The sequence below is a fragment of the Ursus americanus genome, chromosome 4, assembly GCF_024610735.1.
Source record: "Ursus americanus isolate L20-20 chromosome 4, mUrsAme1.1.p, whole genome shotgun sequence".
NCBI classification, from domain to species: Eukaryota; Metazoa; Chordata; class Mammalia; order Carnivora; family Ursidae; genus Ursus; species Ursus americanus.
Genome location: NC_142130.1, coordinates 20,441,036 through 20,454,673, shown reverse-complemented (window position 1 = coordinate 20,454,673; position 13,638 = coordinate 20,441,036). Strand labels below are relative to the sequence as shown.

The window sequence follows — 13,638 nt, the reverse complement described above, 5'->3', positions numbered from 1 at the left end:
TTCGCCCCTTCCCCTATCGTATCCTATTTGTCCTTATTCATCTGCAGCCTAATTTCTTTTAGACTATTATTAATTCATCCAACCTACAAATATTTAATGAGCATTGGTGAGATAAGAAGAAATGAGGGTTGATACCTGAGAGTGGAAAAAAAGGGATGTGTTCAGTTCCCAGGCAGGAGTACCAGCCAAGGGGTTGACTTCGGGGCATTTCCTGGAGTGGACAGAGCCACAGGGGATGTCCAAAAACTTGGGCCAGATCAGAGAAGTCAAATTTATCATCAACCAAATCCAGGGACAAATTTGAGTTTGGGCGTGGACAGTGGAAGCCTACAAGGAGCTGAATACTGGAGTGAGATGGGAGATAAGGAGCAAAGGCGTGAGGGTGAGCAGGCCAGGACTTGTGTGTGAACAGGGTGGAGAGACCTGAAACTCCTCCCACAGGGAATGAGCTTCATACTGTGTGAAGGCTGGAGGTGGCCAGGCCTAGAGGAGAGATTCAGGGTTCGTGTGCATAGACATTATTGTTTTGTAACTATGGGCCTATTCTAATGCTCAGAGCATACTAACCAGCATTCTGTGTGACCCATGCACCAAACCCCCAGCTCCTAGGAGCAGAATTCCCTGCCAGGCTCCACCCCTTTGGCTTGTTTTGTGGTTCTCAGGGCATTGAGAGAGATGACTTGTGCTGTGTGATTAGAGGATTTGAGCTGTTGGATTTGGCAGGAGATAACCTGACATCTCCATTTGCAAATCCCCACATCCCATGTAAAGGGAGCAGGATAGCATTGCCTTGGAAATATGACTCTTTCCATGTCAAACCGAAGTTGCTGACCATCTCCACCAAATTTCAATAATTGAATGAGGCCACACTTGGCAGGCAGATAGAAGGAGAGGCAGGTGTCAACTGAGACCAGATGAAGTTTTTTTCCTGCTCAACTAGCAACTATTACATTATTATTACATGCCAGTTTCTAGCACTAATTATTCAGTATCTGTCATTTTCTTGTTTCTGGTCACTGCCTTGAATTAGAGCCAGATTTTATTAATTTGTTAATAAATTTGAAATTATTATTAAGTGATTAATATAAGTAATTTATAATTAAAATTATTGATTTATTACTTTTGCTTTAAATATATAACAGCAGCTTGAGATACACAGAAAATTTAATAGTTGTTGCTTTGGAGAGGAAAAGTGGATGGGCAGGGAACAAAAGACTTATCTTTTCCAATATATACCCTTTTGTATGTTTTGGATTTTGTATCATGTATATGTATTACCTGTTAGAAATAACTTAATAATCATATGATCCAGTAATACCAGTTCTGGCATTTACCCAAAGAAGACAAAAACACTAATTTGAAAAAATATATGCACCTCTATGTTTATTGCAGCATTATTTACAATAGCCAAATTATGGAAGTAGCCCAAGTGTCCATTGACAGATGAATGGATAAAGAAGATGTGGTGTATATATACAATGGAATATTACTCAGCCATAAAAAGGAATAACATGGATGGATCTAGAGGGTATACTGCTCAGGGAAATAACTCAGAGAAAGATAAATATCATATGATTTCACTTAGGTGTGGAATTTAAGAAACGAAACAAAGAAAAAAGACAAACCAAAAAACAGATCTTAACTACAGAGAACAAACAGACGGTTGCCTGAGGGGAGGTGGGTGAGGGGATGGGAGAAATAGGCGATGGGGATCAAGAGTACACTTATCATGCACACTGAGTAATATTTTAGAACTGCTGAATCACTGGATTGTACACCTGAAACTAATGTAACACTTTATGTTAACTACACTGGAATTAAAATGAAAAAACAAAAATAAATGAGTTAATTTTTAAAAGCTGCAGCTTGACTTCTTTAAGCGTTTAATTTCCTAAATGAAAGATACACCTGATCTGCCATTCTCCTCACCACAAATCTACCAAGAATTTGCTAGATTGTTCATTTCTTCTGAGACAAACTGTATTTTCCTTTCTCTAGGATGAGCTGAAATTACTTGGAAAGCAAGGGACCACATTACTGTCATGTATTCAAGAACCAGCAACCAAAAGCTCCACGAGCAAACTCAATCCCAATGAACTAGAGAATGTAGCTACCATGGAAAGGTGAGTGAGAAAGGAGGAAATATGTAGAACTCGATGATCTGAAACAACTGAGAACAGTTGGTACAGCTAGTACTGGGTCTTATTGGAGTCAAGAAAGAATAGTATTTGAGACAAAAAAGGTGCAAAGATTGTATCCTCCGACAGAGATGTTTTTATGAGAATGCTATTCCCTCCTTTTGTGCTATGTTCTCATCCCAGGATTTCAAGGGAGATGGGAGTATGTATTTATCTTTATTTCTAAATAACAGTTTGATTGGATGCTGTGCTTTACACACCTGTCATCTCAGGTAGAAAACAAAAGGCACAAGGGTAAGGTTACTGGAGGCACATTTCAAAGCTCAGCAGCTGCATCTGAAGTGAAGTTTCTGCCTAGTTCTGAGGGTGTCCTGATTGAAAAATGGAAAAATTTTCCATTTCTAGCTGAACTGTGAGAAAGTCAGAGGTGACAAACTAGCATAAAAAGGAGATTCCCACAGTTTGTAACACTGACGGGAAACATCGGGGTTACCTACATAAGCCTGCATGGACTCCTGTGGAAACGAATGCTAACCACAATGTCACTTTCTGCTTCTTGACAGGTTATTACTTCAGTTGGATGAGACAGGAAGAGCCTTTAATCAGTTTTGGTCTGAGCATCACCTGAAGCTTAACCAGTGCCTACAACTACAACACTTTGAGCACAATTTTTATGAGGTGTTACTTTCTTGTTGCATAAAGTTTCCTTTCATGGTTTGGTGACTTCTAGTTCTCTCTTCCCCCTTGGACTCCGGACACTGAGTGTCCCTCTTCTCCCTAATCCACCCCCCTTCTTACATTCTTGCTTCCTCATTGATCATCCTCTTCTCCCTTTTTCAGTGGGGCAGCAATGTTCTAGAATCCCATTTTCCTGTTGGCATACATGATATTTCATGTCTGGTTTATCTTCCTTTTTGATTGATAATCTGTGAATGTAGCTTTACTCTTTCATCTCTATGTGTCTCAGCACCATACTTCTCTCTCCACCCTTGCCCCAAGTTTAATCTAAAAGGTTATGAGCTGTAAAAAAAAAAAAAAAAAAAAAAAGGTATATATAGATACACAAAAGTCCTGAATCCTTTTTGGATTTTCAAGTTTCCTTAGCATATACAAATCTATACCTCCAGAGGGGTGCTCAGGGCTAATTTCTGGATGTTCTAATGTGTCTTACAGGTTAAGCTTGCCCTGGACAATTTGTTGGCAGAGCAAGCAGAGTTTACAGACATTGGAGACAGTGTGATACGCGTGGAGCAACTTCTTAAGGAACACAAAAATCTGGAAGGAAAAGGCCAGGTTTGGTTTTTTTTTTTTTTTTTTTTTTTTTTTTTTTGTTGTTGTTGTTTTTATGGACTGGGAAGGAAGTCACTGTGTACAATGACAGATCATGTCCACTCATTTTTGTTGGAAGGTTGCCGAAGGACACAGGAATGCCCAAATCCTGCCTTTTCAGTCCCCACTGCCACCCCAAGTGGACTGAAGGTTCCGGTTGACTTGCCTGCCCATACAAAAGCAGCAAGAGGAAAGGTCACAATGGGCACATTATTACTAGCAGGATGTGGGGGTGGGAGTTGGTGGTAAGGAGGGGAAACGTGAAAAGGGGAAACCAGAAAAAAATACCAGCTGGGTTTATAACAAGCAGAATGGTGCAGAGGGGGAAATGGGTCCACGTTAATTCTGTTGCTACACAGAGTTGGCAAAGCTTTCTCCTTTCTCATGCTCCAAGAGTGGTCAATATCAAACTTGTAAAAGACTACATGTTTCACAATTCTCATTGAGAATTAGTTTCCCAGATCTGCACGCAAGTCAGCAGGTAGTAGTGGTTCTATTTTAAGTCCTTATAAATTTGGGTTATTATGAATTAAGAAAGCCAAGTCCTCTCTTTTTAGAGAAGTTCCTTTTTGCTATTCTCAAATTAGATTCCTTATGTTTTGTCTTTTGGGCACTGAGTCCTTGAAGATTAGCACTTCCTCTCTGAGCTTATCTAAATGCATGTTTCCCACATGGTAATTTCATAGTAAGAGAGATTTGCTTCTCAAAGTGTGATCCTCTGACTGGTGCATAGATGTCACCTGAGTGAGAATTTGTTAGAAATGTGGAATCTCAGGCACCCCCCTCAGAATTAGAATCTGCATTTTAATAAGATCTCCAGGTGATTGACATGTACATTATAGTTAGAGACATACCTTCCTCTCCCCAAAGAACAAGGAACAAATGTAAACCAGGCTCACTCTGACCCTAAGAGGTATCAGTTGTAGATTCTGAACTGCAGGTGCTTCTACACGTGTGTGAACACACGAACCTATCTGTGCACCCAGACGCTCACTCAAGAATCCCATCCTTCCTCTGAGCACCCCTCTGTTCCAGTGATCACTTGACAACTAAACATTTTCGTACTGTAGCCATGAGTAATCAGAAACATTTATTAAACAATGAAAAAAAATCGAATTTCATGTATCTGATGACTGTGTCCCAGATTCTCTAAGATAGTCCCAATTTTACGTAATTTTAGTTTTTTTTTTAAAAAATACTACATATTTTCACTTGCATACATTCATATATTAGGAAAAAAAGCCTCATCAAGCCCATTCCTTATATTTTGGGTTTGACAAATATGGTCATGGCATATATATGAATGAAAGTAGCTACTCACCTGTAAGGAAGGCATTCATTCATCATCACGTATTCCTTGTCCTAGGTTCTGTGGATATGGTGGCAAACCAGACAGTCAAGACCCTGCTTTCATAGAGTTTACATTCTACTGGAGAAAGAGTGTTGAGTAAAAAGTAATCAAATAAGTGATAGTATCAGATAGTGACAAGTGTTATGAAAAAATAACAGGATATGAGAGAGAGTGACTGGGGGTGCTGCTTCAGCTCAGGTAGTCAGGAGAGGTCTTTCTGAGAAGGTGCCCTTTGATCTGTGCTCTGGATAACCATGCAATGATTTGGGGAATAGCATACAGAGCAGAGAAGCCTCAAGTGCGAAACTCTTGAGGCAAGAATGAGGTTGGTGAGTTCAAGGAATGTGTCTGGAACATAGTGAGCCAGGAAGGAACAAGGTGGTGAAGACTGAATTTTATTTTCAGTGGAACCTATTGGAGGGTAGTCTGGGTTGGATTTTAAGTAGTGTGGCTGAGGGATACCTGGGTGACTCAGTCAGTTAAGCATCCACCTCTTGATTTCAGCTTGGGTCATGATCTCAAGGTCATGGGATCGAGCCCCGTATTGGGCTCCATACTCAGTGCAGAGTCTGCTTGAGATTCTCTCTCTTCCTCTCCCTCTGCCCCTCCCCCCTTTCATGTGTGCTATCTCTCTCTCTCAAATAAATGAATAAATCTTTAAAAAAATAATAAGTAGTGTGGCTGATCTACATCCATTTTCTCTTTTCTGACCCCCTTCTGGGACTTGAGATCTTTGCTACATACTTTAAAGATTGCTGACCAGAGCTAGGGGAGAAACCTATGGTCATGGAACATAAGATTGCTTTGTGAACCCATGATTGATCTTTCACAGGCAAAGTACCAGAACCAGGTAGACTGACTCACAGCAGATGACCTGCAGAGCCTAGGCATATTAGTTTTACCCGTTCTGTGCCTTACTTACCCTGTTTTTTTACTTATTTTCTAAAGGATGCAGTAGACCTATTTCTCTGCCTTTAGATGAACCAAACAAAACTATCCTATCATAACCAGGACCTTTTTAACATGTCTTCCCTCAGCTTTCTAAAAGGCAGTGTTTCTTCAGATGATTTTTAAGGCTTCGCTAATCTTTCCATTTGTCCCGTAAAGTGTTAAAGGAACAAGGTGATGTCTATCTAGAGTCCACAAAAACCTGCTTGGGTTTGTCCTACACTCAGCATTCAGGGGTCAGCTTTCCTCCCGGCATAGCCACTCACTGATATCTGGGTTGTTGCCAACTTCCTTATTCTGTATGATTATATCATCCTCATGGGTAACCTCTGAACCAACTCACTAATCAGACTTCTACTGCATGCTAATTGAGCCTGTTCTTTTATCTTTTTCTGGTTTGATAGTTTAGCAATCTCTATTTTTTTAGAGAGGGAGAGAGTATCTCAAGCAGGCTCCACTCCCAGTGTGGAGCCCCACCCAGGGTTTGATCCCACAACCCCGAGATCATGACCTGAGCTGAAATCAAGAGTCAGCCACTCAACCAACTGAGCACCCGGACACCCCTGGTTTAACAATCTTTTGAATGTTCATTTCTAATTCTGATAAACAAGAGTGGTTTCAGCTCCCACTCTTACGTCTTCTAAGGCAGAAATTTCTTTTTCTTTTTTTAAAGATTTTTTTCATTTATTAGAGAGAGAGAGCAAGAGAGAGAGAGCACGAGTGGGGGTAGTGGCAGAGGGAGAGGGAGAGGGAGAAGCAGACTCCCTGCTGAGCAGGGACCCTGGGATCATGACCTGAGCCAAAGGCAGACATTTAACCAACTGAGCCACCCAGGCAACCCAGGGCAGAATTTTCTGTAGGGTTTTGGCTCTAAGGCATGCGGGGGCCCTTGGTGATGGGTCAGCAGAGAGCAGACATGGACCAGGCAGGGGAACCAACCTGATTTTAGTCTTGACCTCTCCCCACAAGGCCAGGGGCCAGCAGTTACAGTGCATGTCCAGGAAGGCTTGGAACCCAGATCATTAACCTCCTAGGGATGTAATCTAGCTGGAGGGGCATGACTTTTTTTTTTTTAATGGAAATTTTCAGACACACGCAAAAATAGATCAACTAGTACAATTAACTCCCATGTGTATGCTCAGTTTCCACAACCATTAACTTTCTGCCTTTCTTGTTTCATCTGGCCCCACGTCCCCACATGTATATTTCATTCCAGTGCCATTATCTGTGGGTTATTCTGGGTTCCTTGACATAGAGCATCACCCTTTCTCATCATTTTCTTTCACAGTAGACACTTTCATCTTTCATCTGTCATAGCAGTAGATTCTGGGGAAAAATAAGCTGTTATTACACTAAGGATTTCTGAATTACGTGTTGCAACTTGACTATCCAGCCTTCTAGAATTTTCAGCATCTGAAAGATGCCAGGCCAGCTTGTGATCAGAGCAACAGATTTCAGCCATTTCTTTCTCATTATTTCTCTTTGACTTTGGTGGTTTTGTCACTTGATTTTCTTCCACAGATGCTATATAGACTAAGAAATAAGCTGATATTTGGAGGTTTTACAGTCAAGTTCTTTGTAGGCGCCTGAAGGATTTGATAGTCATGGCTGTGCAGCCATCATTTATAGCACATGTGAAGAGGCCAAGAGGGCTGGAAGGTGACAAAGCACTGGCTTTGCAGCCAGACAGAACTGGATTCAAATTTCTGCTCTAACAACTGCCAGCCGTGTGCCCTTAGTCAAGTCTCTTAGCCTTTCTGAACACATCTCCCCAGCCATAAAATTGATAGTAATCATTCCCTATTCCCTGTGAAGATGAAATGAGGTAAAGGCTTCATAAGGACTGGAGCATAGTAGGTGGTCAGAATCTGGAAGCTATTTTAGTACCCAGTCATTTCATTTGAGTGATCTTCCAGCCATCCAGTGTGGCTCCTAAGTTATTGCTCCTCTCTCCTCCAACATCTCAGTGTTTTAAGAAGTTCTGAAGGGGGAGATACTGCATGACAAGCAAAGGGCAGGCTGTCATCGCCAGAAAGCACTTGGAAAATATTCTGTGGTGAAGTTCCCTGGGCCCAGAAAACTTGTGCTGTTCTTAGTAAATTCGCAGCTGGACTTAAAAAAAAAAAAAAAAGTCAACAGACTTCCTTGCCAAGTTTTCATGCTTCTATATTTGACTAGAATCAGACAGGTTTGATCCAACCAAATGAGGTCTCTAAGCTTAGGCAGAGCAAATGCAGCCATTTTTCTCTGTGTGTGTTGGTCAGAACCAGATTCTGGAGCCAGACTGCCTGACTTTGAAGCCTGGCTCTTCTCTTTCCTACCTGGGTCACTTTGGGCCATTTTTGCCTCTACTTCTCATTTGTTAAACGGGGCCTATGTCAGAGGGTTTGTTGCAGGGAGTAAAACAGTCAGTTTAAGCATTCAGAGCAGTGCCTGGCATGGAGAAAGCTCTCAGTGAATATTAGCTGTTGTCATTAACATCACAGAGGTAGTGGGGGTGAATTCTGTGCTATGGAATGTTTCTTAGGTTCAACCTCTAGTGGCCGAGCAGTTCTAGTAAGAGCGTCTCATCCATTCTTCATTCACTTTGTAAATATTTGTTGATCTCCTACTATGCCAAGTCCTGTTCTAAGTTGTGAGGACACAGCAGTGAGGAAAACAGTTAATATCACTGCCTGAGGAATTAGCATTCTAGCCTTTTCTCGGGGATGGCAACCGGTGCATTGCTGAGCAGTCCGAATGCACTGGGTGTTTATCCTTGAGTCCTTTTAAAATAGCCACTGCTTAATTTGTGTCACTTTATTCCTATATTATTACTCAGTTTTGTTTTACACAACAATCATTTATTCTTAAGTACCTAATTTGTACCATAGGCGTCTTAAGTTGAATAAGAGCTGGTGCATGCTCACAAGGGTCCGAAGCATAGTGTGGGCAATAGATCAGTGATCACGATACAGCGAAGTACTTGCTCTGATCCAGAAAGGGCACAGAGTGTTATGGGAGCAGAGGAGGGGCATCAAAATAAAATGGTGGAGTTAGAGAAAGCTTCCTGGAGAGGATGCACTCTGGAAGGTGATGTTAGAGTTGGCTCCAGAGGAGTGTAGGTGCATCAGGAGGTGGGGCTGGAGATGTGGGAGTGGGGGTGGTGAGGGGAAGGATGGGGGTTTCTAGGCAGAGGGAGCAAGTAGAGAAGCCATGGAGGCCTCAAGCTGCCTGAATATTTGGAGAGCTATGAGCAGGTCATTAGTTGGGTTATAGCAGAGGATGGGGGCAAGGAAAGGGGAGGAGGGAGAGGCACAGGTATGAGCCAGTAATGAAAGGCCCTCTGTGCATTGCTCAGGAGTTTGAACTTTTCTCCTGAAGACTATGGGGAGCTGGGGAAGGGTTTGAGGCTGGGGAGTGCTGTAGACACGGTGGGACACTGCAATGGAGGTGCTGCTTCATCAGCAGTATGGAGCATGATTTGAAGGAGACCCTGAAGGAAAGCGAAGAGACCAGCTGTCCTGGTCAGAAAACATGAAAGCCGGAACAGACAATCTCAGGAGTTGGTGGAGGAGGGTTCAGAATTTGAAAGTTGTTAAGAAGGATGTGGGCTCTGCAGGGCTTGGTGAATGACTGGCCCAGTAGGGGGGCAGCATCTTAGAGTTTGTTGAAACCATAAACCCCTGCAAATCAAGAGAGGGGCAGGATGTTATCACCTGGAATCATCATTACTCCTTGTGTTACTATAAGAAGTTAAACTAGGGCAAATGTGTCTCACTGGGATGCTCAACATGGTCATTAAGGGTGCACGTGGCCTCTCAGCGCCTGGAGACCTTTGGAAACATGGAAGTCATCTGTGCTCACTCACTGGTCAATGTTGTTTCACACAATTCCAGCCAGGTATATCACGGCATCTTCTAGTTCCCTGGTTAATTCATTTGATTGATCAAATATTTATGAGATATTTCTAAGTGATTTCATGGAGCTTGTGTGTTGGTAGGGGTGGGTGGAGGAGGAAAGAATCATAAGTGAAAGTAAACAAAGAAGATAAGTTCAGGTAGAGGTTAAGTGCTGTTAAAAAAAAAAAAAAGAAGAAGAAACTGAAGGGAAAGGGAGGGCCTGGGTGGGTGGGTTGCGAGGAGTGACTTAGATATAGTAGTCAGGGAAGGCCCTGTGAAGAGGTGAGCCAAGAATTTACCTCAGTGACCTTAGGTGAAGCATCCCAGGGAAGGGCCCTGAGGCAGGAGCTAGTTTGGTTGCCATCTTTGTTTAAACCATACCTCCTACCTGGATTACTGTGGTAGCCACCAGCTGGTCTCCCTGATTTGCTTCTTCTCTGTTATTCTCAACAGTATAGAAAGAGCAATTCTTTTAAAAATATGAATGAGACCCCCTTCTCAGAGCCCTCTAGGGCTTCCTACAGCACACTGTGCAAAAGCTGAAGTGCTCAGAACAGCATCGGGGCCCTCCCCAACCCAGTCCCCCTTGCTCCTGATTACTTCTCCTCTTTTCCTGCTTGCATCCTCTGTTCCATCCACAGTGGTCTCCCCCTGCTACCTGAACATGGCAAACATGCTGCCACCTCTCAGTCAAGTACTGCACAGTTTGTCCTTCACTTTAGGCCTTGGCTTCTGTGTCAAGGGTTTCCAGGCCCACACTCAGATTTGAAGATTTGCTAGGGGGACTTATAGGACTCAGCATGTAATTAGACTCACATGGTTATGATTTATTACAGTGAAAAGATACCAAGCAAAATCAGCACGGGAAAGTGCATAGGGCAAAGTCTGTTGGGAACCAGATACAAGATTCTAAGATTCCTCTCCCAGTGGAGTCCCATGGGATCCTGATCCCCGCCCCGGATTCTGTCCTCCCACCCCACAAACAGTTGTGACACCATTGTGAAATATCTATCAGGGAAGTTCATTAGGGGCTCAATGCCCAGTTTTTATTGGGGACCGGTCATGTGGGTAGCCTCTGCCTGCCATATACCAGAATTTCATACTCCCAGAAAGAAAGTAGGGATTTAATATAAAGCATATTGTTTGCACAAGAGTTAAGGTATGGTGAACCATTCTTATCAGGGGATGATAGGTACCCTTCTGACATTCCTAGATGGCACCCAAGGGCTAACCTTGCAAGCAGAGCTTGCAAGGACAGCAGTCTCAGCCTGTTATGTTAACATTTCTGCACTGCTTGGCACTTTCTTTCTTTCTTAATTTTTAAATAAATATTCAATTTGTTGAAGTAACTGTAAAGTCTAGTTTTTCCTTAAGCTTTCAAGTTCAACTACAAATCTTTTTTTTTCCCTTAAATTTAAATTCAGTTAATTAACATATAATGTATTATTTGTTTCAGGGGTACAGGACTGTGAATCATCAGTCTTATACCCAGGACTCATTACAACACATACCCTCCCCAATGGACATTGTAGATGGCACCTTCGCAGTGAGCCCTTCTTACACCCATCCTACTTAAAATAGCAACTCCTCCACCAGCACTCCCTACCCTCCTTTCCCTGTTTGACCTTTCTCCATAGCACGCATCCATCACTAAGATATTATATAATCTACACATCTAATTGTTTATTGCCTGTGTCTCCTATTAACATGTAAGCTTCCTGAGGGCAGGAATTTTTGCTTCCTTGATTACCACCAAACCCCTAGCGTCTAGGGCAGTGTTTGGCACATAGCAGCTCCTCAGTAGTATGTGATGAATGAATTAAAAACAGATAAACATGGGAGCACTTGGGTGGCTCTGTTGGTTAAGTGTCCAACTCTTGATTTTGGCTCAGGTCATGATCTCAGGTTCGTGTGATTGAGCCCCACCTCAGGCTCTGCACTGGGCATGGAACCTGCTTAGGATTCTCTCTCCCTCTCTTAAAAAGAAAACAAAACAAATAAACATGGCACATGGGGTTAGAACAAAGCAAGCCATGCAGAGAGAGGTAGGAGGTGTGGTTGCTGGATCCTGGAGTCAGAGCAGACTGAAATCCTGGAGCCTGTAAGTTGCAAGAAGGGGTTAGGTAAACATATTTCTTAAGTCTCATCATGCTCCCACAGAGTTGTCCAAACCAGATCTTTACTAGTTGCCCAAATTCAGCCGATTCTTCTCTCCCCTCAGGGCCCCATGTCTGATCCTTTTACTTTCCCATTTAGTTGGCAGGGGAATTCAGAGTCTCCAGTTCTGGTCAGTATAACACTTAATGCTCTTTTGCCAAAAACTTATCACACTTGTAATAGTTGAATTACTGGTATTATTTATTTAGTAATCTGAGTTCTCCATTAGATTGAAAATCATAGCTTGTTAACCCTATATCCTCAGTGCCTAGCCCAAAACTGAACAGACATTTGAATGAGTGGCTTGCTCTTCTTCAGAGTGCAGGTGACCTTGGACTAGGCTAGACTTCCTGGAGAACTTGAACTGCCACAGAGCTTTCCCAGGTTCTGTAGCCACAACTCTCAGCCTAAGAGCTGACATCTCCCTAGGCAGCCTCCAGGTTTGGAGCACACGGTAGGCAAATACCAGCCTCACCATGACCTGGCTTCTGATGCTTGGCTGCGGATGTTCCCTTCACAGGAGCCCTTGGAAAAGGCCCGGCTGCTTGCAATAATTGGGGACCAGCTCATCCAAAGCCACCACTACGCAGTGGATTCCATCAGACCCAGATGTGTAGAGCTCAGGCACCTCTGTGATGACTTCATCAATGAAAACAAGAAAAAATATGACATTTTAGGAAAGTCCTTGGAGTTGCATAGACAGCTGGACAAGGTGAGCACAACAAAGCCAGGACCATGATGTCTGCTAAATTTTCTGTAAAACAGTCTTAATCATACTCATCCTCCCTGCCCCACAAAATTGCTGAGAGGATAACATACTTCATGTGAAACAGTGCTTGAGAGGCATTAAAAACGGTGCCGATACTAGGTCATAGAAGTACTGGAAGTCAAAAATGACCCCACCATCCCACCATATCCCATTAGAATGAACAAATGTTCATTTCCTCTATGTGGAAGTAGACTTAGAGAGTGTTTTGGCCTGGCCCCATGATTCCCCTTCAGGCAGAGAACCAAACACTATATTTGCAAAGTGCTTCTCCTTATATATATATATGCATCAATCCTTTTGAAGAAGCTTAAGTAATAATGACCATTACACACTCCTGCCATTTATTGAGCACCTACTATGTTCCTGTCAGAAACATAATTATGTCATCTATTCAATCCTCAAGACAACCTATGAGGAAGGTATTAATGACATTATTTTATAGAGGCAGAAACTGATACTCAGCGTGGTTAGATCAGTGGTTCACAACATTTAATACGTGAGAACCAGTTTGCTAGAATTGCAGATTCTATAATGTGCCATTCCAGAGACTCAGATTCAGTAAAGTCTAGGATGATGCCCAGGAATCAGTATTTTCACCAAGTTTCCAGGTGATTCTGGTGTAGGTGGTACAGGGATGACACTGAGAAACTGCAGGATAAGTGATTGCTCACAACCACACCTGAAGTTAAAATAGGGGATTGCAGATTTGAAGTCAGGACTGCCATATTCCAAACCCCAGGCTCCTTAGACTAGACAGCAACACTGTGTGCAGAGGGCTCACAGGGAAGGGGCACAGCCCCTGGTGTCCTTCAGTAGTGATCCCTGGGACAGGTGCCTGGTCAGCAGGGGCAGTGACTTCTGGAGCCTTCCCTGTCAGCTGTTTGCAGGCAGCATGTGACTCATGGCCATGAGTCAGCATACTCCGTTCCCATAGCTGTTTCTCTCTGATGGCTGGGGGCACACACCCAGGCTGTTTACGCCATCCCAATGCCAAAGGGATTGTAATGTTAATGAAATACAACTGTTACAGAAGCAAGTGGCTCAGAAGGGCCTGGTCCACAGCCT

The 13,638-nt window shown here is 42.9% G+C and overlaps 1 protein-coding gene across 8 annotated transcripts in view; it reads left to right on the top strand.

The window, feature by feature from the left end:
• The window catches only part of MCF2L2 (MCF.2 cell line derived transforming sequence-like 2), a 248,979-nt gene that overhangs the window by 107,171 nt on the left and 128,170 nt on the right, over positions 1-13,638 (top strand). For 7 of the 8 annotated variants that reach the window (XM_087861430.1, XM_087861434.1, XM_087861431.1 and 4 more), the window contains 4 exons: positions 1,999-2,123; positions 2,702-2,816; positions 3,312-3,431; positions 12,325-12,516. In XM_087861430.1, coding sequence (XP_087717556.1) covers positions 1,999-2,123; positions 2,702-2,816; positions 3,312-3,431; positions 12,325-12,516 — 552 coding nt within the window. The remainder of the gene's footprint in view (positions 1-1,998; positions 2,124-2,701; positions 2,817-3,311; positions 3,432-12,324; positions 12,517-13,638) is intronic. The other variant, XM_087861435.1, reaches the window with a different exon arrangement.